This window comes from Stegodyphus dumicola, chromosome X2 (genome assembly GCF_044657685.1).
Source record: "Stegodyphus dumicola isolate Sdum_Otavi_A_Nest chromosome X2, ASM4465768v1".
Lineage (NCBI taxonomy): Eukaryota > Metazoa > Arthropoda > Arachnida > Araneae > Eresidae > Stegodyphus > Stegodyphus dumicola.
The window spans coordinates 78,601,075-78,626,260 of record NC_140781.1 but is presented as its reverse complement, the minus strand read 5'-3'; the positions used below and the strand labels follow the sequence as shown (position 1 = coordinate 78,626,260).

Sequence of the window (25,186 nt, the reverse complement as noted above, 5' to 3'; positions counted from 1 at the left end):
AGGAGAAAAATATATTTTTTATTTCAAAGAATTTATTTGTTTATACCCATTCCCATGATTTCTTTTTAAGTACAGAAGTTGAACTATGTTAGAAGCTGTTCCAACCACATCGCAACTGCTTTTTAATATGCACACAAGTAAAGGTTCTGGTATTTGATCAGTTCAGACCATCACAACAATCATTTTCACTTTCTTAAATTTTTTTTTGGGGGGGGGGCACAGATAATGCAAAAGTAAGATGGGGTAGAAAAAGCATCTTTGAAGTTTTCGATTTCACTTTGAAACTTGAATATTTGGATAATCAGGTGACAGAAGCTTCAAAAACTTGCATTTTAGCCAACCTGATCAGTATAGTGGTTGGAAAAGACTAACTGCAAACCTGAAACTAAAAGGTGCTAATAACTGCAGAATGTTAAACATCAATATGCAAATATGTTGGTGTAAAACAATCTACCTGTGAAACACAGAGAAAATGTAGCTACTGCAATAATATCTAGATTTTATTGGGGAAAAAAAAAAAAATTGCAGATGCTTTATAGCAGTGATCTCTACTCAATTTACACGTAGCGAAATGTATGATCTGCGAGTAGCTGATGGGCCTGGAAACTTTTCTTGACAAAAGAATTATTGTTATGTTAACAAATTACTTTTAAACTTAAGTTTGAATTTCACATTTATTAAAAAAATACTAATTCTAATAATGATAAAGAAATATTCAAATTTACATTTATTTATTTATTTTTAAATCTGCATGAGCCTGCAAGACCTTCTAAACCTGCAAGAAGTTTTTGTTGGCTATATTTTTAATTCATTCATAAGCATCTTTTGAAAGCTATACACAGGTCTCGACATAAATACTGATTTATGACAAATCCAATAAGAAAAACAGGGTTTACAATCTGCATGCTTGTATGTCTTTAATTACACAGCAATAGAAACAGTGCAGCTGTGTAAGCAGCTAATCAACTGCCTGCCTGACTCAAGAAAAGTGTACATCATAAGTACTAACTCTAACCAAAAACACTTAAATACTGAAGCATCACTAGCTATTGGCTGACTAACTAAATACACTGATTGTACTAAGTTCCACTTTACTCCATGCACAGAGCATGATGTACAAGAATACAGTGACATCTAATCTATCGAATCTAATCTCTCTTTAATAGCAGAAGATCATATAAAATTGCTTCATGGGCAACCAGTTTGAAATCCCTTCTCTATAGTACATACTAAAATGTGCACTGATGCAGTAGTTCACATTTCGTTGCTGGTTTCAATATGAGAGGGTGCCTCTTTTCAGAGGGTATTACATATGTGCTTACTAATAAATGCAGCTCTATATGAAAGCTCATCTTCCAATGTCCTCCAAAAGTGGATCTACCTATAGGAGGTTCATCTAATAATATTTCTCCCCCCCTCCTTTTTGCACAATATTGCAATTCAGTATTGAGAATATGAAACATATATTAAAAGAAACAGATGGAACAATTAGACATGGTAATCTTTATCAAGTTAAATGTAATTAAGATTACAATATTATGGAAATGTATTAAAAGGTTATCTGTTTACAGACTTTTGTTAAGAGTTAGATCGGTTTGGGTTATTTTGGTTATGAAAGAGGTTATGATTATCTGTCTATGGGAAAGGATGCCTTTGTGGAAGACTATAAAAGAAAAACTCATATACATTTACATCAAATATGAAGAAAATGAGAACATGATGCAGCCAGCTTAATTAACGACCAGGAAAACTCCCAGCATTTGGTAGCTTTACCCACTGATCTGGCTAGACTTTAGGAAAATGTTACATTTACACTATGTAAGAAAAGAACAACACATTGTTGTTGAAACCAGCTCATTGCGCTAGCTGTCAAATTCAGGCAAAATAATCAGTGATCTACAGATTTAGGTTTTTTTCGCACTTGTGATTTTTGATCACTCGTGACAGAGGGGAGGAGTAAGGGGCACTAGAATAACTAAGTAAGCACTGTTTCACGAAATAAAAGGCCTTTGTTAAATCAGAATTTAAAAACTAATATTACTTGAAAGTAGGTATTTAATATTTTGTTGTTTATAAAAAATTATGGCAACTACAGTATACCTATTTCCATTCCAATATCAAAATCACAACATTAATGTTCTTATAAATATGGAAATATTTTTACTTGGTAAAAAATATTTCGGAACTTGTCATTTTGTGGCATAACTCAATAAACTTCAAAAGAACTATGAACTTCAATTGTAAAATAAAACACATTTAATCAAGAGTACACTATTAATTTAAATACAAAGATGGCAATTTCAATTTCAATTCGAATTTTATAAAACAGCAAAATTTTTAATAAAATGGTCGCAATTGCATTCTGATAATTTATACTGAGTGATGTTCCAATCAAGAGCATTTATGAGAAGTGATAGTGATGGCAATGGAATGAATTCAATACTTAAAAAAAGGGGGGGCATTTAATGCAATTTTTCATTTCATATCTCCAGCAATTAGTATGACTTTTTACATACATTTCCCCCCTTTTTTAAATATACGTTTTTCAATATTAGGTTTAGCATATCACCAGCATCATGAAATCAAAGTCTGAAATTTAAGATTTTAGATGTCAATAAAGAGTAATAAAAAATCTCCGACTGATACGTCAATATAATCTCATTACTTGTATTAATTTGGATAAAGTGTTGCAAAATAAGAGCTATTTGTAGCAAATAAGTTTGTGCTACAGAACACTGGCAGTTTATTTTGGCTATGATTCCCAGCAAATGTGTATGAGATTTTCATAAATAAATGTATAATAATGTATGTGTATGGGATTCTCATATATAAATGTATTTATCAGTGAATTTCGTGAGAAAGGCAAAGAACCTTTAAATGCTTTGCCATAATTAACTAGCTATACTGAAGAGCATACACTGAAGAGCTCAGGAAATAAAGAATGCAAGATTATGGGAAAATTCTAGAAAGCTGAGCATATATAAAATGCAAAACGTTGTAGAAAAGCCAAAAGAATGAAAAAAAATTCCCATCTAAAAGCATAAAAACACTCATTTTATTTGTTATTAGCATGAGTTTTAAAAAGCCTATATTTAAAATTATGTACGATAAAAAAAAAAAAAAAAAAAAAAAAAAAAAAAAATAAATAAATAAATAAAAGCAAATGCATTTTACAGGCCACAAAAGATGGTCGTAAAACATCTTATTCTAATTTGAAATCTCGCCAACCATGACAGCTGGTTTTACAAGTCTCTTGCTTAACTTATTTTGGGAAGAAAAGTTTTTAAAGTCTAAAATATTCAGGTTACTCAAGCTTTCCAGTTAGTTTAATGTTGGACAGTAGATTTTTTAAAGCATTTAATAGGTTTATGATCCTTTAATATCAATTATAAAGAAATAAATTCTTAATTAAGCATCACATTGTAGCAGAAAGATCATTAACATTCCAAACTATAACAGTATTATGCAATTTTTAACACATGTGAAAACGCATTAATTATCTCAAGGAAATAGTCATTCTTTCAAAATGAAATTTAGAAGTTCTAGAAACATTAGTTTAATAAATAATACATTTTCTGTTAAATATATAACACTATATTCTCGCTAGCCATACATTTTTACATATTTAAGTGAAGTTTTTATTTTCACTCCAGGATTTTCTACACATAGCTGCAATGCTATAGAGAGAGTTCAGAAAATGACTGCAATTCTGTAATTATTTCCAAAAGATTGTTTACAAAACATCAGCAAATATGTAAACAGTCAAAGAAAACTTTGAATTACATATTGCAGGTAATAAAAGCTAGACTGTATAAAGATGATACAGGATATTTATTTCTTCACAAACTTCTTAAAATAAGCTTAAATGTAAACTTGAAGGAATATTTCTTGCATGATGTGAAGCATGTACTTAATTAAATTTGAAAACCTGTAACACATTAAAAAAAGCAAAATTATAATTACTCTGACTTTTGTTTCACATTATGAAGAATTTGTCCATATGAAAAAAATGCAAGCAGGCATTTTATTTGTATTAGATATTTTTAAGTAAACTTAAACAATAAATTAAACAGATTATTGCAATTTGAATTTAAAAATATTATTAACAATGAAGCTTTGCACATGTACATGAAATCAAAAGTTTTCACTTAATTCCTTTTTACCAACTGTAAATACAGCAGAACTACAGAAAGGGTGTCTCTAATAAGTTTGGTTTTTACAGCTTCAAGTTCCATAGGTAAACATCATTCTTCACATAAATGAACAGCTTTTCACATTATTTAACTCTCAAAGACCATTATGAATCCTTTTTTAAATTTCAGTTTATGTCTGTTAAAAATCAGTTAATTATTAATGGGGTGGCATGGGAAAATGGGCTAAAAGAAAATGTTCAGTTTTCTCTCGGGGGGAGGGGAGAGAGGGGAGAAATTCGGTTGCATTGTGCACTAGTTTCAAATTAACATTTCAAAGGAACAAACTTTTCCTGGACATAACATACAAGAGGAAAAAATATAAGTTCTTATAACCACATTAATTATATAAAAAATGTGGAATTCTCCTTTCATAATATATATCAAACACTTAAAATTCTGTTTCATTACTTTAAATATGATGTAAAGATGGAACTGTTTTTCTTGAAATTTCTTATATCTTAAATTGTGGTTCAAACTCTAATGAATATTGGCCACCTTTGCTATATATGTTTAATTAGATTCTCCTTTAATGTCATTCAGTAACATAACTCTTTTCCCCATTTTTATCCAATTTGTTTTGGCCACAACTACAATGATCCCAATTAACCCTTACAGATCTTTTGAATCCAATTTGTTTCAGCTTAGCTACATTGATCATATATCAGCACAGTGCTCCAAAATTTCAGGTTTAATCAAATGCATCCCTCCTTTCAGGAACTACTGTGCATTTTTTTTTTCCCTTTAAGAGATTACTGTACACCAAAAAAAGGTTGGTTTGATTTAATTTATTTGATTATGGCAAAACACACAAGGGCTATCTGCATAAGAGGAGAAGCCTCTGTGGAAGCCTTTCTAAGGAAAAATGGCTCGTATGATTACACATGGGGATTACACTTGTATGATCACCACAAATAATGCTCATGCAGGCTAGACCATTTCCGAGCTTTGAGCCCCAATCAAACTACAAGTGTTCAACAACTTGACCATTTGGCCACTGATGGGCCCATCAAAAATGTAAGAAATAAACAAATTATAAAAAATAATTAATGCACAAATCATCAGCATCAGAACAAATATTATAACACATGAAAAAAATATGAAGATATTAAAAGGTATTATCTTACCTTTAATATGTTTCTGGAGAGCTAGCTTAAAAAACAAAATATCTATTCAATTTAAAATCATAAGTGTATTTATTAATACTAATATCTCCTACATATAAAACAGAGAACTGAAATTTCAAAGTAAATCAATCTCCACACATATGAACAACTCAACTAAAATCTAGCTAGAGATTTTAGTATATTGAGCTATAAATTTCCCAAAGATCTCTGATCTTATTTTTCAGCTCAAATAATTTATACTACATGTTTTGAAATATTATGCTGTTATCATATTGTTAGGATATATTAGGCAAAAGGCTTTAATTGTGGATGTTTGAAAGAGTACAGAGAAAGGAAGCAGCAAATCTATTAATCACCAACAGCATACATTTCCACATAGAGGCAAATAGGTTATTTCTGCCATGATGAGTTGAGAATTACTCATACATATGGTTTCTGCCATGCTCAGAGGCAGGTTTATGGGGGTTTTGAAAATTGCAATTGTAAAGGGCCTTATAAATGAGTTTCTGGATTTAAAGAAAAGTAGTGCAAAAGGATACAAGTATAGTAAAAATATACCTTTGATCTTAACATTTTAAGAGGCATGCCAGTCACCAATGACTTGCTATACTTTCAATTTAGACCACCCAGTGACTGGGGTCTGACAGTATACTTTTCATTCAGGCCGTGCCAGTCAATGTTGATATACAATTAAAAAAAAATTATATTCTTTTATCAAATTCTATGCAGTTCTCCAGCTGCCAGCATATTGGTGAAATGAGATATCTTGAACCAAACAGAAAGGAAGATAAAACAGGCCTGGTTCTTAATACGTTAAGGGGCTCCCAAAAGGCGGAGTAGGTTAAGTCTGGAGATCTTCCATTTCAGAAACCAATCACTAGCCATGTTTGAAAAATTTAATAATATTCAGTGTTATGCACTTACTATTTTACATGTATCTAATTAACATCCGATATTTCATTCCCACCTCATTTATACTGTTACTTCATTCAAATCATTTAATATGACGTGTTTAAGGCAGGATGATGGTTACTACATTAATTTTGTAGTGTATAACTTCCTAAATCATGAAAAGTAGGGATGATTTGTTTACCTGTCTGCAGCCACTGGAAAATTATCCAATTCAAACTCATTAAAATTATCTCATCTGCTCACTTTTCCTTTGCTGATGCTCATGAAAGTCAAGGATAATAACTGAAGGTTTCACTATGTTAACAATTTGTTACTGACCATGAATATCTTGATCCAAGTGCATTTTCATAGTTTTTTGTTCTGATAATATTTGAATCACAAACATAAGTGCATGTGTACATTTGATAACAGGCAATAGAAAACTAGTTTTGCTGAGTTTGTTGCTTCATGTGAATGTCTAAATTGTTTTTGTTTACTTGCAATTTAAACCTTACAAAAATTATACCATAAAAATAATGCCATAAAAATTAAAACTCAGTTCTAGTTTCTTCAAGTATTACATAACGAGCAATGAAAAAACAAGTAACAAAGAACTGACTGACAGAGATGCTTCTTTAAAAGAACAAAACAATATCTATCCAAATCATGCATACATTAAAACTCCAATTACCTGAATTCCAAATATTTAGTAGTCCAATTACACAAACTTCTTATTTAGGCCAACCAAAATTGATATCGTTAATTTATATGTTGCATTTTTAAGTCTTCAATGATTTAACCATCTCAGCATTATGGACAGAAAATTCCAAACATATCAGTGGCTTTCATATTTATTACATATGAAAATTTCTGCCAGCATTTAACATATCAGATTTTGGGTTGGACGTATACTGGAAGAAAATGAATCAAGGTACAAAGTGAAAGAGTCATTGTTTAATTGCAATCAAGAAAATACTATTTATTCATGACCTTTTGAGGAACCTTTGAAATTTTAAGGCTGAACCTGTAATGCTCGGAGGGTTAAATAATGTTAAGTTGTCTGCTACAGAAATGTTGGGCTAAGTGAAAATATATTAATGTGGACGGCTCTACCGCCTGCATCAGTTAGAAGTTAGATGCCAGTGAATTGGCATATGTAATGTGTGACTGTCACATTTGTAACAACTGAGCCAGTGCAGAAAACAATCTGCATCAAATTTTGGCCAAAGCTGAACATATATCTGCATAACCTATTTAAGTAATTCAAAAGGCTTTCAAGAAGCAACACAATGAATGCAGCATGAATTAAGCCGCAATACAAATTATTTAGAAATTACTGGAAATCTTTTCATTGTGATTCATATTTAGACCAGCAGTGAGCAGAACACTGGAACAAGTTTAATGTGCATAGACTGCAGTCAACAAGGACTGGTGACTCACAGATCTAGATGATAAACTAAGGATTCCCAAACTGAAGCATCTAACATTTTTATGAAAAAGAAACATGTTTTAACAAAATTTGCTGTGCGGCTATGGTTTCCTTAGCAGAAGGAACATCGTACTGCAGTTGCTAATGACTTCCTTCAGACTGGCAATGTGTTAGATTTGCTCAAAATAGCCATAATAAAGATAAACAATCCAGATATGAAGGCTTCAAGTCTCCCAATAGAAGTCTCCTGTTTATCACAATCTGAAGAAAACACAGAAAAGTTATAGCAAGATTAAGACCATGTTAACTGTGTGTTTTGAAAGAAAGCACTGTTCAGCATGAATGCTCTTTCAGGCCAAACAATTATACTACAATATTTTAAAGATGTTTACCCTGAGTAAACACCCTGATGTTACCCCTTAGTTTTGATATATATGATATGATAAAAGGAGCTGTATATCTGGGCAACTGTTGATTGGCAGGTTCATCATGAAAATATGTCTGCCTAGTCAAAAAAATTTCTGCAAAATGTTTTTTGTGACAAAAGTGACTAACATACCTCATAACCCAGATCTGTCACCTTGTAAAGTCTGGTTGCTCCGAAATTAAATAACCCTTGAAAGAGAAGAGATTCTAAAGAAACAACGAGCTATTGATTGACCAATACAAGGTATTTATATGCAGTTAACGAGCTTTTGCAGAATAATTTGAATGAACAGAACAAATCTGAGAATTACTGAAAGAGATTGGAATTTTGAAGTGAATTGAGTTTTTGCATTTTTTTAAAACATTTTTTTTTTTTTTTTGTATTACATGGCTCCATGGTTTTGGGACTGTCTCAATAAATAAACATCAATTATATTATCCTATTTTAAGAAGCATTAAAATACATTTAAATGAAAGTGTATGGCATGTTGATTGCCCTAAAATGTTTGGAAAATATACTGCCTACAGCCATTAATGAAAAGCAATTGCATATTATGCGTAAGCTTAATATTCACAAGTCTTTATTTTAGATTTGAAAATGAAAACAAAGTAACATTATGTCAGTCCCTTTTCTAAGTGAGAATTCCACAAACCAAAATCCTTTAAAGAATCAATAACCCAATCAGTTCATGAGGAGCAGTGACAAATGAGGAAGTTATGCCCCTAGCCTTCTAAGTGATGAGAAATTAACTGAAAAGTTGATTAATGAAACTGAGCAGTTAAGATTAGAAGCAAAACAAATTTAAAACAATCAAAATTACAGATACTATAAAAAACATATTTTAGTGCAACAACAAAATGTATTATATGTAAAATCCCAAATTACCTGCTTCAAAACGTAGGAAAACAAACCATATAAGGCCAGAGGCTGTTGGTCTAGAAAATGCAATTAATACTAAACAAGGCAGATTTTCAGATGAAATCAAAATTCATCTAAGAATTTAAATCAAAGGGGAGGATAAGGTGAGCTCCTTAACATCCTCATGGAAGGCCATTCAATTGTGTACTCATAATTAAACTCTAATTAAACACATCAGATAATGATAAGGTTAATATGAATGAAACATGTATATGGTAAAAGGTATTAAATGTGCTGCAATTAATTTATTAAGAAATAAACATGTAAATATAAAAATTAATTACAACGAATTCAAGCTGATAACCTCGATTATTGAGCTTTTCTAAGCATGTCTGAACAAGATAAGAAAATCTAGAAACGTTCCCTTCATCTGTATCTAGTATACCCTTTCCCTTCACAGTCATATCCCATATCTGAAGTTCACAACAAGGCAAACAAGTTCTTTAAATTATTACTTGGCATTCAATGCTAAGTGATAAACAACTGATGAACAAATGTGAAACAAGCTAAGCATTATACTCCCACAGATCATGACCGTATGCATGTGCATGCACTTTATTAAAGGATGTATTTAACTAAATGGGAGGGGGAATGAAAGTGATCACCTTCAGAACGTGAAGTATGTTCTCAAGTTACAGGTCCCTCTCAGGACTGTGCTTTTACTTGATTTTTGTCTATAGCTGTCAGTAGTAAAAACACCTGAGATATTTTCAAATTAAATTTCTCTCAGCTGTGCTTTTAACAGTTTAGCTGTTTTTACTAGTAAGATCATGTTGCAAATTTCTTTTCAGAAATTTAATCCTAAAGACCTGTTTACATAAGGACACAAAGTTGCTCACAGTCACATTAAAGCTTGCAGGATTATTGCACGACAGCATTTTGTCTACACATGGCTATTTTGTTTTTAAGTTGTTCTCAGTTACTAAGCGAATTATAGAAGTCCAAGTAGATAACGTGATTTATGTCCTGTATGAGACCTCCATTGATCTTACAACAAATATCACAATTTGCAAAGTTTTCAGTACTGTTACTTTTCAGGGATTTTAAATAAAAATATAACTACAAGATTTATATAATTCATATCAAATTTTGTAAATAATTATTTAATTGATATACAAATTATTAAATTTCATGAATAATAACTAAATTTTAAATTAGTATGCATCGCATGCACAAATTTTAATAATTTTTATATTAACAGAATCCTGTTGATTACAAAATTAAATAAATTAAATAAAAAAAAATTGTATACAGCTTACAATAACAAATGACTGGAATCAAGGTGAAAAAATACTCTGACATTAATAAAGAAGTCTCTTGGAAATTACAATTTGAAATAAATGTCACATAATACATTAAGTTTATTAAAATATTAACAAAAACTGCAAACAACTCCATAGTTCTAGTAGCCAAGGAAACATAAATTGACTAGAAATTTACAGTCTTGTTGCTCCAAATTTATCAATATCACATGGATATTCTCCTCTACACAGAGTTCACTGTTATCCACAGTATGGCTTGGTACAAATTACCCACAGATATGGGTGTACCACTGTAGACAGCAATATTTTTCAATGTGTATTATTATAGAAACATTATTTACATTCATAAAATGCAATCGTCTTATTTTAGTGTAAAAAATTTAAGTTACCTGACATATATGGAAAGAATAATAGATTGGACTGGAGACCTGAAATGTTCGAAATATGAACTATGGAAAATCAATTATTACAACAGACCCCTTACATAAAGCATTTGAATAGAAACTTCGCATAAGCGACACACAAAATTTTGTACCCTGAAATCAGCATATAATTTTACACTTTTATGTCTAAAGCCATAAAATTATTTCTTCAAAAGTACATGTTACTGCAATTACGTGGTGCTAAGTATAAAAATTGCTCAATAGAAAATCAATATTCTGTGATGGGTTGAAAGCATGACTTAGCATGAAAGGGGAGAGAACATATACTCAGACAATTCAATTAGTTACTTTTCAGAATAGAAAGCTACAATGATGATTCTTAGTATGATTTATGCTTTGGCACCACACAGGATAAAAGCGAATTATGGGCAATCAGGATGCTACTGTATTTGAAAACTGGGCATATTTGCAAAACTAAACACATCATTTAAATCTACAAACGATAAAAAAACATAAAAACTTCGTATTTTCATCACATGAAAATTAAAATTTACACACAAAAAAGTTTAAATGCCTGAAAATAAGCATATTCATAACAGTAAACACAGAAAATCATAGCAAAGCATCTTCTTAAATGTGTGCTTTAACTATGGGAGCATGATTCATGTCTACATTGCATGTAAGAAAGACTATAAAAACCCTTTGCACCCAAACAAAACCTAAGAATTTAACCTAGGATGAAATGCCAGCATTTAAAGATGCTGGGCAGTAAAACATTAAACAATTTTATGCATTCTACCTACATTCAGCTAAAAATGAAAAATTTATTTCAAAAATCTATTAACAATTCCCCCTCCCCTTTTTTGGTTTTTGCTTACCATTTATTCCCAATGTTCATTATGTTCTTTATGAGAGAAAAAATATCAGAAACATGACATTTAATATAAAAAATATGTATGTGACTGAATATTCCAAGTTCAAAAAGTGTCCAATAGCTAGCTACTACTAAGAAAATTTAAAAAAAAAACACAATTTTCATTAACATTTTTAACTAAATAATTTAACGGAGCACTTCACATTCAACAACTGCATTTTATGAAAGATGAGAACAAAGACATTACCTCATTATCCAAAACTGCAGCATCATTTATACTGTCATCTTTGACTTTAAAAGAACCTGTTTCATAGGAAATAGAACTTAGCCATTTTCTACCACGGAAAGCCTAAATTCATTAGAAGATAACAAATATTAAAATAATGGCAAGTAAGCATCTAAATTTAAACTACCATAAATTTATGATGAAAAATATGCAATCTACCTAGAACCAAAAATGCAATATTATTATTTTGTAAGATTTAAAATTATTTAAATACATGTTTTACTAACTAAACAGTCTGGCGTCCTGCCATCTGTATATCTTGAAGACTCAAATTTCAGCATGAGGAAGAAGTCTTACTTTCAGCAAGTTAACTTATTTCTACGAGGGCTATCCAGAAAGTAGATTACGTTTTGGAATAAAAAAATAAACAAAGTATAGGAAACAAATTTTATTATATACAGATGAAAGCCACACTCAAATACTACTTTTCTACATAGTCACCATACAAATTAAGGCATTTATCGTAGCGATGTACGAGCTTGGAAATTCCTTCGTCGAAAAATTCGGGCGCCTGCGCCTTCAACCACTTCATTACCTCTTCTTGCCTTCCATCTTGCACAAAACTTGTGGTAACCAAGCTTTTCGCTGATGATTTCGTGCAACAAACTTCGCGAAATTTGTGGAAAACTCAAAGAAAGTTCCGTTATTGTGAAATTTCGATTTTCACGGACTTTAGCATCGAGTTTTTCGAGAAGTTCGGCGGTCACTATGCTGGGTCTCCCACTTCGATCTTCGTCGTGAACATTGGTTCGGCCATTTTGAAATCTTATGACCCACTGACGCACTCCACCTTCAGTGATAATGTTGTCCCCATACACTTCACGAAGCTGCCGATAGATTTCTATCGGTTTACAGTTTTTTGCAGTCAGAAACCTTATTACTGAGCGCACCTCGCAGCTCGCGGGATTTTCAATTAACGCAGACATTTCAAACCGTCACAGTATCTGAACGGAGCACAGCACGAACCTCTCACTAGCACGGCTAGATGCAGACTGAGCTGCGCAACGCTCTGACCCCAAGATGGCCGCGCTAGCCCCGCCCCTAGCGGACACAGACGGAAACGTAATCTACTTCCTGGATGGCCCTCGTACAATATTTTACCTGGAACTAATTGCAAGAAAACAAATTCATAGGTGATCAACTCTAGTTAAGATTGCTATCACTTGATTTGGGACATCAACTCTAGTTAAGATAGCTATCACTTGATTTGGGACAAGAAGTAAATTGCAGTAGAGTATTAAGTACTTTTGGTATTTTCAGTGGTGGTGGTGATGGTAGGGGAAGCCACTTGAAAAAAATTTTTGAGCTTTCATTTCTGTGCAGGCCCTTCCCCTCTATTTTAATCTTTTAACTGTTTAGTTATTTTGATGGTTTAGGTGCATAAATTGTCATTTTTTTTTTTTATTTCAAAAAATGAAATGTTTGCCTTGCAGTCAAAAAATCAAAAAAAATGCCGCGCACTTTGAACTTTAACCTCTATCCTAAAATGCTGCCATATGTTGAACTGAAGCCGAAATAAACTTCTCATTATATAAATTCAGGTATAACAGTACAATGCACTCAAAAAAAAAAAAAAAAAAAAAAAAAAAAAAAAAAAAAAAAGCTTGAGTAATATTTGGGCGTAACATTTTGGAATACCAGTGCTTGGGCATGACAGTTAAAAGGTAGAAAATGAAATATGAAAAATAAATTTCTGTTTAAAAATCAAACATAGCCTTTGTAAATGGAATAAAATTAAGATAATTTGTCAAAATTTTCCAATTACCCATTTGCATTGATGAAAAGTATTTATATAGTTCAACTTCACTCTAAATCAATCAATTTCACTTCCAAACCAAGATTAATTCTGAATAATTTATACTTTTAATATATTTAACTGTTTAACAAATTTGCCCCTGCATTATATGGGCAACCTAAATAAAAGTACCTATAGTACCTTAATAAAAGTGGTATTCCTTTCCACCCTATTGTATCAAATTTAGGTACTGCCTCATATCCATTAGCTAAATATTTAGTTTCTAGATTTTCAACTCTATTAGACAATAACATTTACACCATAAAAAATTCAATAGAGTTTGTAAAAAAGGTTAAAAACATTTCTCCTAGAAATTTACTCATAGTTTCTTTTGATGTAGAATCATTATTCACCAATCTTCCAGTGGAGAGTGCATTAAGATGTCAAGAAACCAGACTTCGCGATTTCATTTCTCTTGCATTGAAATTGATGAGCTAATTTCTCTCACCCAACTCTGTTTGAAACAAACACATTTTGTTTTCCAAAATAAATATTAGAAGCAAACTGAGGGATTAGCCATGGGAAGCCCCTGTCCAATCTTAGCTGATAACTACATGCATTATTATGAATCAAAATTGTTTGAAACTTTAAACTTCCCGGTATGGTTTCGCTACATAGACAATACTTTTACCCTGTTTGAAGGTAATAAAGATGATTTAAATAAAGTTCTTTCAACAATGAATTCTATTGATTCTGCTATTCAGTTCACTTTTAAACTTGAGACTTGCAATTCTCTTCCGTTTCTCGACATTCTGGTCACACGTAACACATCCAACTTCAGTACTACAGTTTACCGTAAACCTTCACCGGTTTGCCTGCCACCACACTTTATATCACGTCATCCGACTAAACAAAAGTTAGCTTCATTTTATTTCTATGTTTTCCGTGCTCTTCAAGTTTGCTCCTCAAAACTATCCCTTGATGAAGAATTAAATTATTTAAAAGCAATAGACATTGACAGGTGCTTTCACCCAACATTATTAATCAAGCAGTTAAAAAATTCTCATCTCAACACACTAAAAGGCACATTCTTGTTTTAGGAGATTATAAAAATTCTGTTGACATTCCCTTCTTTCCATCAATTAGCTACAAAGTTGCACATATTTTGCAGAAATTTAACTTTCAGGTCATTTATTCTCCCATCAATAAAATTCCGAGTTCAATACTCAAGGACCCCATTCCGGATATGAATTCCTTAGGTATTTATAGGATTCCTTGCCAGTGTTGGTTTAATTTACATTTGCCAAACTAAGAGAGCCTTAAAATTTCGCATCAAGGAACATGAGGCATATGTTACAAAAAAGGAAACACAGAAAGTCTCCTGTTGCCCAACATTGTTGGTCCGAAAATCATACTTTCAATTTTTCTGCTGCCAAAATTATTCAAGAAACATCTTCCATTGGAGAACTGGATTTTCTAGAGGCATTTCACATTCAAAAAAATCTTTCTGTTCTAGTTAACCAGGGATAAATAGAAGGGCTAGCTCATTTCTTTGTTCGACTCCTCGCCGACGCGAGCCTAATGGGGGGGGGGGGACGTAACAGGCAATAATCTGACGTCACTGTGATGCCACCTGTCCTGATTTCACGCGCTTAAAACAGTAGTTTCATTGAGATGCGAAACGATTTTCTAGATGTTACATGTCCCAAATTAATTTCAATAATATATATATCTGTTAAATCTGCAGCGAACATTTTCTATACAGTGTTTATGAAGATATGAAAAATCGCTTGTTTGGATAGCCACAAAAAGAAACTGTTGAAATGGAATGCTGTGCCGGAAGTAAATTATGATGACAATAATAAATCGAAATTCATGATAACAATAATAAATCAAATTTTAATGATTTTGAAATAAAACTCACAAATGAAAATGTAGATCATCCTGAATGTTTAAGGATAAACAAGAATGCATTGATAATTTGAAGAACAAAATAATATCCTTAGAAAATTGTATTAAAGTATTGAAAAATAGAGAAAAGAAAAATTTTAGAATGTTTGTTCAGCAACAAAGAAGGTGGACGACATCTAGACAGAAATTGGTATCAGAAATTAAAATCTCAAATAGCAAAATTTGGGGGGGGGAACACAAATCAGAGAATTTGGAAAAATGTCTAAAGCCTATTTTTATAAAGACGCAGAATTAATGCATTACTGAAAAAGAAGAAAAAAATCAGGTGGACTAGTGAAAATATTTCACGTTGCATTGTCATAAGAGCTCTGTCATCTTAAAGCTATGATTTTTGGAAAGAAAAAAAATTACGAAAAAAACTGGAATATCTTTACCTAGTATTATCAAATTAAAGAAATGGTGTTTATTTTATTTTTTAGTGTTTTCTAAATTTTAGTGTAGTCCAAGAATTCAAAGTAATGTTCTTACTCTAAAGAAGGAAAGAGGCGAATATTTGTATTCTGTAGAAAAAATATGCGTTCTCAGTTTCGACGAAATGCATATAGATTGAAAACTCTGCTATGACTCTAAACTGGACTAAGTTGGTTCTTTTCAAAATGTGCAGTTTGTTTTAATCAGAGGTCTCATTTTGCTCTCTGCCTCAAATTACTGAGAAACCGCGTTTTAGATAGAGGATTTGTTTTAGAAGATGTAACTGTTTTAAATTTTGATATTATTAAAGAGGTTTTTAAATAGAGATTGAGAAGAAATCAAATTGTGTCACAAACTAAAACCAAATTATTTAATGGTCAAGGGAAACGAGAGACAAAAAGTCGCTCCAGATAAAACATTATTTTCAAAAAGTACTGCAAAAGGTATACTCTACCACACAGGAAATCAGAAAGCATCCGACTTCTATGAGTTAATCGATAATATCTTCGGTATTATGAATAGTACCAAAATAGCACCAACAAGAATAACAAGTATTTAACAAACTAGTTTTGTTAAGTACTTATAGCACCAACAAGAATAACAAGTATTTAACAAACTAATTTTGTTAAGTACTTGTTAAAGTTTTTCTTATTGTATCCTTTGTAACTAATTATTGATTAGATTTTGTGCTAGATTAGCATTCTAGATAAAATATAATAGTATAAAACATCAAAGTAATTGGCATAAAAAGACCTGCTTCCTTTACTCACACTTTTGAAAAATTAAGTAACTGTTTTAGGTACTCTGAATAAAGCTATTTTGTCAAAATCAAGGTAACAATCTTATATACATTTATTTAATTGTAATATAGATATAAGTATAAATTACAAAATTATTTAAAAAATATCTATTGTATTGAATCAGAAGAGAATTATAACAATGTAAAATTTACAATTAGGCAAAAAATCAAACGTAGATTAGCAGAAATGTTGCCATATATGTCATATATGTTTAAACCTACGTCAATGTAAAGTTGTTTTTTTGAATAAATTTAAATAGCTGCTATTATAGTTATCTTAGAAGCAGTATAAAAATTCTCTCAGTTAGCATGCAAATAAAGAAATGATTAGAAATAAACATGCATTAAATAAAAAAAAACCTGCAAATAAAAATTTAAAAAAAAAACACGGAACTTTATGTTAAAAGAGTAGCACATTTTATCTATTATTTTAAAATTGAGTAAGCATTATTAAATTTTTTAATGGTTCAGTCTAAAATGCATAAAGCAGTAACATTGCCTCTTCCAAATTATAGCTATCTTTCAAACACAGCTCATTTTAAACGCTGGTTCCAAAACGCTAATTTCCAAGCTGTGAATTATATTGTGTCATCATGGCTACGTCAGCACTTCTCACTTTCTGCTTCAGGGGGAAAAGCTCTATGAGCTAGCCCTTCTCTTCTAAGTCCTGCTAGTTAACGATCCTAATTCCAATCCAATCTAAAGAGATTGGATTGGATATCTGCAATACACATCTAAAGAGAAAGTTAATCTGACCTCATGCTGAACTAACAACTCCCAACAATAACAACAACAACTAACTAAGAGTAGATGCTCTCTCTCCTGCTTTATATAGTTTTCCCCCCTGGCTGCTGAGATATTTCTAGTACTTTCTGCTTCTCGAAATTACTGGAAGGAAATACGAGGGTCGAATTACAGTTACAGCTAACATAGTAGTCAATTACATTTATTCAATAAGAATACCTATTAAAGTAATACAGGGACTGGACCAGAATGTCACTAAGTTTGCTGACTTTTGGTAATTCGGCCACAAAATAGGTCACCAAAACTGCTGCCCGCTTGGAAATATCTTGCAAAATTACCAAGATACTCATTCACTGAATGTCAAATGCACCCCTGTATTCTTACTTTTCTGGCTTAGCTCATCTCTTAGATTTTTCTTATGTTATATTACACAGAAAAATACAACAATTTCACATATAATAGCACTAAAATCATCTATCTATGTACAAAATTCATAACAATATTTAGCTATCTTAACATGGTCATATATTTTTGTTTATTTTCAATGTACATAAAGCCTCACCAGTGCAGCTGTCTTGTTCTTCCATTCTCCAGTTTCAGGATTAAAAGAATACTGAGGAAGAATTTTCCAACCATGTTCAGCAACTTTTGCTATAGCTTCCAACACAAAATGCACATCTGATTCAGACATAAAAAATGGAAGAGTTACACGAACAAACCCAGGACGTAACACTTCTCTTTCAGAGTATTCCTTTTGTCTACGAAGGTGTGTTCTATCTAATGAGCTAAAAGAATGGAAACAAAACGAATACCGATTAGGTATTAATGCACAGCTATTATATTCAACATTAAAAATTCAACAAATCTTCACAATCTGAACACTTTGAGATACAGCCATTAATTCCACACTTCTGTCAAAATTATCGGCTATGTGGATCATAGTATCACACTTTTGGTTACAGCACTGAAGTTGAATTACGTATATAAAAAATATTACACCTTCAGTGAACTGGAAAATGCTTTTCATTTTATAGATCTTTTTAGTTTCATAGTCCTAGCTTAAGAGTAATCTACTGCAATAGAGTATTAGCAGACCTTTCAGCAGCAGAGACACAGCACAAAGTCCAAGATCCAGAATAGTCGGGACTTTAGCGATTATGATTTTTAGATCACCAGTTTAAATCTAGTGAGGTAATATGTAGACATGACAACATTGGGCTTTGCTTCTTGTTTGAGGCAGGCAGAAGAATGCTAACATCTCAACTGTTTCAGTACTAGAACCGATGCAGCTGCACTAGGCAGCAAAAATTTTTGAATTTAGAGGAGCACCAAACAGCAAAAATTAGGGATATTTTAAGAACTTCAGAGAGGCACTGGGCAACAGAATTTGGGAGTAGCAAAATTTTTAGAAATTAGGAAGTACTAGCCAGCAGAACATAGGACCTACAAATTGCACCGGGTGGCAAAATACATGGCGCCAATCATGCCTCCCCCAACAACCACTCAAGGGCTCAAAGCATAATCCGGACCAACATCAATGTCATTCAGTGTAGTAGGCTAGGATACAACTACCTAGCCAGCAGGTGTTTGAAGCGACATACAGGAATCTCAACCAGGAGAATAATCGAATTTACAGCATGTTTTTGTTGAGAATTATAGTCTTCAGTCCTAGGTTTTGTAAAGGGAAGAATTTTTTATTTATTTATTAATTTTTGTTTGGGCTGGTAGTACATACACTGGTGTGCAAAAATTAAGGACAAAGTCGAAAAATTAGCATATCAGCTGAACGAAGAGGCAGAGCGGACAGAAAGACCAATCAGGAGATTAAGTAAGGTGATGTACGGTAGCACATGCGCAGATATGCAGGTAGACGTAATGGGAGAGTGTCTGAGTAGTATAAAGCATGTTGTCGGTGTAAGATCAGTATTTCTGGCAAAGAGATTGCACGCCGTATAGCAGTTAAAATCACATTGAGTTGCTGCCTCAGCGAGAAATGGCGAATAATCAATCTGTTAGACGACATCTGGATGCTTTTACCCGAGGTCGAATCATTGGGAAGTTGGAGGAAGGCCGCAGTGTGACAAGTGTGGCTGCAGAGTTCGGAATTGCTCACAGCATCGTTTCACGACTTTTTAAACTACAGGAACAGCTATCTGGGGGTTTAGTAGTGGTCGCCCACGAGGAACCACACCCGCAGATGACCGGTATATTGCCTTACAGGCCAAAAGACAGCGGGAGAAATCGCTAGACACAGGCGACTGGACGACCGATATCGCATTTTACCGTGGCTAGAAGACTGCACGGTGGTGGTCTGTTTGCACGACGCCCTGTACGGTGTGTACCTCTAACGCCTGCCCATCGGAAAACGCGTTCTCTGTGGTACCGGGAACAAAGGAATTGGAGAGACAATGAATGGGACGAGTACTCTTTACAGATGAGAGCAGATTCAGTCTGAGTAGCGATTCTCATCGCGTACTCATCTGGAGAGAGCGGGGAAGCTGCAATCATCCCTCGAATATCATTGAAAGGGACAGGTATGGAGGTGGCGGTGTTCTCGTTTGGGGAGGCATCATGCTTGGTAGTCGTACTGACCTTCACATCTTCGACGCAGGTTCAGTCAACGGGACCCGTTATTGTAACGAGATTCTTCTTCCATATGTGCGTCTTTTTAGAGGCGCTATGGGTCCGCAGTTCCTTTTCATGGACGACAATGCATCATGTCATCGCACAGTGGCTGCCAAACAGCTCTTAGAGAGTGAGAATATTGAACGTATGGATTGGCTGGCACGATCTCCGGATCTCAATCCCATCGAGCATGTATGGGATTTTCTAGGCAGACACTTGGCAGCTCATACCTTACCACCAGTAACGATTCCGGAGCTTCGATTGGCGCTGTAAGATGAATGGGCAGCAATGCCTCAACAACTCATTGACACCCTCATTCTCAGCATGGGCAGACGCTGTGAAACCTGCCTAGCAGTCAGGGGAGATCATATCCTCTATTAAAGACCGGATGTTTCTTGCTGGACACCCATCACAGGGATGTTTCGGCCTTCAGTCGCATTGCGCTCCATGCTACTTTTTCAATAAAGCTTCTTTTTATCCCTCTGATTTCTCTTTTAGTAAGTGTTGCTTACATTACTCATGTCCTTACGTATTGGGGATCTTACGATATTAAACGTGTTGATTTGGAAAGCTTTTGTACAAAGTTATATTGAAAAAACCGTCTCGTCCTTAATTTTTGCGCACCAGTGTAGATAGAGATACTGGATGTCTGGATTTCGGACTTTGTACCATATTTACTCACAGCATAAGAGTTTAATCCACATATAAAATGCTTACTGTTTGTGTCCCTAATGGAAAATGAATATACAAGATTTGCAAATGATTGTTATAGCTAGCTCATCACACAGCAATGGAAGGAAATGTAACCTGTAATACAACATGATGGTATTTTTTTATATATATTACCAGCAGCAAATTCTAATATAAAATATTGTTTTGTTTATACTAAATAAACACAGAAAAGACAACACACAGATTTCAAATTCCAGAATATTAGCCTATCTGTAGTATTTAACTTTATACCTCATTAGCCTATTCTAAAGCAGTTAAATAATGACAACACTTTAAAATACTGTACTAGTAGTCCCTAGCTGATTTGAAACCATCTTACATATCTATTTATGGCAATTTCATTCTAAGATTAAAATTATACGATTGATGTATAACTGAATACTGCTGTAACATACTTCAAAGGAATGAATAGTTTGTTTGTTATATCCTATTTGAAAAAAGATAAAAATATCTGATGTGACCCAACATATGACCTCCTGCCAATTCCATATCTTAACATGAAATTATGAAATGTCAATGAGCATTACCTAAACTAGCACTTCCAGTTCATCATTTGTACATAAATCTAATTTACTCATAAACTTTATGGATGAATGTTAATGATAAACATTACTCATTTTTTATTATTCTGTTCTCCCATAAAATGAATAATGATAACTATACATGCTCATGTTCACATCCATTCACATGTTTTTGATTTGATAATGCTGCACTAATCATAGCATAAACTTTGGTCATACGGTGCTTTGGATTCACAAATAAAACTTAATAAATGTTGGTATTATTGCCTTTATTAATTTTTGACTTAATAATGGCAAACATTTTAAAAACAGCATGTCTTTAGAATTTCTGATAAAGTGTTAAGTGTTGGCATATCTTTTTCAGTTTTTCCCCAATTCGTGATATCAATGTTTAGTTTTCTTAACAAGATGACCAACTGTTTTGTTTGTCATATTAGCCTTATTCATTAAACATTACTTTCTTTACATTTATGCCGCATGAAATTCAAAAACAAAATCACAACACTAAAAATAGCATATCTTTAGAATTCCCAATACAGCGTTAAGTTACTTTTTTTTTTTAAGATTTACTATTCTATTTGAAAATAACATATAGCAATAACATTTGATGGCACAGAAAAGGCATTATTTCTTGGAAAGTGATTCAAAATTAACGTGAAATGGATACAAAATTGAGGATTGAGGCTAATAGATTTAATTGTCTCATAGTGAGAACTTGTCTTCATAATGAGCCCATTTTCATTGCATTTAGCATAATTTCAAGAACACATTTAATGCTTATAAAGGTTATTATATTGATCTCAATCAAACACTTGTTTTAAATACCAAATTTTAAAACATTTGGATTATATTTTCTTACAAACATCTGTACAGAGCTTTAAGTAAAGCATCATTCCTGGTTTATCCAGTTTCGCCAAAATCTAATACATTGTTTCCATTGATATAAAAGTCTTAAATACTAAATTTGAAAAGTTTTGGATTATATTTTAATACAGTCTTTCACAGAAAGCTGCTATGGCCTTCAGGTATACCACTTCCAGCTGCACATTACAGGTTGTTTATGGGCTTCAAATAAAGTATCACTTCTGTTTGCCCAATTTTATTCAAAATCTAATCAATTTTTTATATAAATGTAGAAAGACTAAACATGGAAAATAGCAGTTTTTAGAAGTTTCATATAATAGTTATAATGGGAAAAAATCATCACACATATACACAGACATCATTCTAAAAATAGTAAAAATGTGTTGTGGGGACTCTTTCATGCTTATTCACTGAAAATGTGCTACTGAATTTTTTAACCAAAAACATTACCTCCATTACTTATGTGCATAGCAGTGGTGGGCACAGAGGAGCTCACAAGCCTATGTGACTCTTCACAGGCAAGTGGTGCGACTCTTACACAAATAAAAATGTGTGCATGAAATATGTTAAAGTAAAACTGCCCGAAGTCCAAAAGAAAATAATTGCTCTATTTCATTTCTTTTTACAAAATTATCAGACGTTTCTTTCCATCTGAAACTTGTTTCACTACTTTTAAAATGTTGCAAATATGGACTTAGGGACTTTGGAAAATCTAGTTGAATCTGACATGAAGTTTGGCCACCCCTGGTTGGCGGGAGAACTGATGACAAACATAAAAGGTGTTTTTATTCCAGAAATCTTCCAACTATAACCAGAAACAAAAACTGAAGAAAATAATAGATTGACTTCTGGATAAAAGAATAATACTTCTAAAATTATATTTTGCATTTAATGAAAAATGCAAAAACACACAATAAATTATTCCATGAAACACAAACAGTACTGATTTATAATTATTTTTTTGTCGTTACAGTCATAAACTTTGAAATACAGTTTTCCTCCAAGCAGCATTCATTGATAACACCATAGGAAAAATTAAAACTGCTGAATTAATGTATCTTACATATGTAAATTCCAATGTACATTATAAATAATTAACTAAATCAGGATAAAAACAAGATGTTAGGAATTTACCCATTTTTAAATGCATTTAAGAACTAAACTTAGGAATTCGAAGAGACGTAAGCAAATTTGAATAAAAAAAATTTGAAGAAACATTCCTATAAAGTTAATGATAGTAATGCAGTAGTCATATAATGGAAGATCATATACCAACATTTTTTTTAAAGTAAACTTAATTAATACCAAAAAATGAAAATGATCACAAATTACTTTCAGTTTATTTCCTACATGTTTACTGAAGCTAAAAGGAAAATAGGAACAATCCTTTTTTTGCTACACATAAGCTAGAAAATGGAATTTTCAGAATTAAAAATGCCCACAATAGTAATTATAATTTAAAAGAATATTTTGACTTCATTTGAAACTTAAAGATGGAAAATCTGAATATACAAATGTAATTTATTATATCAGCACTCCCTTTTCTTTCTGCCAAATAAACTAATTTTGTAGAATGATGCATTTAAAGAAAATTAATGCAATTTTATTTACCTGTTTTCTGCAAGAAGTGCATCAAACTGCTCAGCTAAAGGTTCTTCTATTCCTAAAAGATCAAGTGCATATGGACCAGCACATGCACATCCACTGCGTGTCTGAATTCCAAATATGTCATTTAGTAAAGCACAAATGAAGTTGTGATGCAAGTACAAGCCTGACTTCTGATGAAATATTACAAAGGAAAAAATAGGCAATCTTGCTACAGTCACATTGCCTAAGATATGAAGACCTGGAGTATTTTGCCATCTTTGTAAGGCCATTCTGAAACATTATACAATAAAATACATTTGAACAGAAAACCTTCAGTTGAAGCATTTTAGAATAACAAAGTGAAATAAAAGTTCCAATAACAACGTAAAAAATTCACATGGAAATTTTATAAAATTACATTCACTACACATTGTCAGTCCCTTTCAAATTAATATTATCATATTTATAAATTTTGATCTTAGAAGGAAATTTAGAAGAAAACTCATGATAGGATAAGTGGCAATTAATTTTCTAACTAACTGTTTTTACTATTATTTATTACAGTCAAAACTGATGCTTGAATTATGCAGATTTCAGCAATTTCTTGAATTCACAGACAAAAAGTTTGAGATACTTTTCTCCTTCCTTTTCTTTCTTTTAATCTATGAGGCCATCTCATTAATTTGTTTGGCATGCCATTTTTAGCTTAAGGTGAATATAAAGAATTGAGGCAAAACACATGAGGGTTATATACCTAATAGGATGAATGCATTTATGGAAGAATTTCTAAGAGAAATTGGTTAATATTCATCCCACACATGGGAAAACCACGAAAACCAACCATGAAGCCAAACCATTCACCTGGGCTTGAACTACCAGTATTCAACAGTCTTGGCTGCTTGGCCACAGGTGGCTCTAATGTTTGTTTGGTGTGAGAAACGAACTAGATGAGCTAACCCTACATTCAAAGAAATATCACAAGATTTGTCTACTCTGAACAGTATGTGTGCAATAAAAGCCAGTTTAATTGAGTCAGCATTTATGTACACAGCTTTTTATAAAGATTTTCAATTCACATTGAATGCATACCCTCTTCCTTTATTTTTCTACCGATTCTTTAACTTATTGTTTTTGTTAATAAAAATTAACAATGTTCACATATGATTCTTAGCTGATAATTTTATTTTTAAAGTGAATATTTTTAAATTATATCTTTAAAAATCAAAGATAACTGGAACTATCTAAATTTTTACTTATTAAAGAAATTAATTAGAAAAATACACAATCTAATAATTCTCTAAAAACATCATAAGAAATACTGACCATTCTTTTATTTATGACTTTTTAGCATGGTTATATATTTTTTTTAACTTAATTATTGATAAGTGCATGGCAAAATTTCATCAGAAT

At 32.3% G+C, this 25,186-nt stretch overlaps 1 protein-coding gene across 2 annotated transcripts in view; it reads right to left on the bottom strand.

The window, feature by feature from the left end:
• The window catches only part of LOC118202189 (uncharacterized), a 115,244-nt gene that overhangs the window by 45,117 nt on the left and 44,941 nt on the right, over positions 1-25,186 (bottom strand). For both annotated transcript variants that reach the window (XM_085809583.1, XM_085809582.1), the window contains exons 10-12: positions 23,801-24,067; positions 18,010-18,232; positions 11,749-11,850 (exon numbers count right to left, since the gene is read on the bottom strand). In XM_085809583.1, coding sequence (XP_085665709.1) covers positions 11,749-11,850; positions 18,010-18,232; positions 23,801-24,067 — 592 coding nt within the window. The remainder of the gene's footprint in view (positions 1-11,748; positions 11,851-18,009; positions 18,233-23,800; positions 24,068-25,186) is intronic.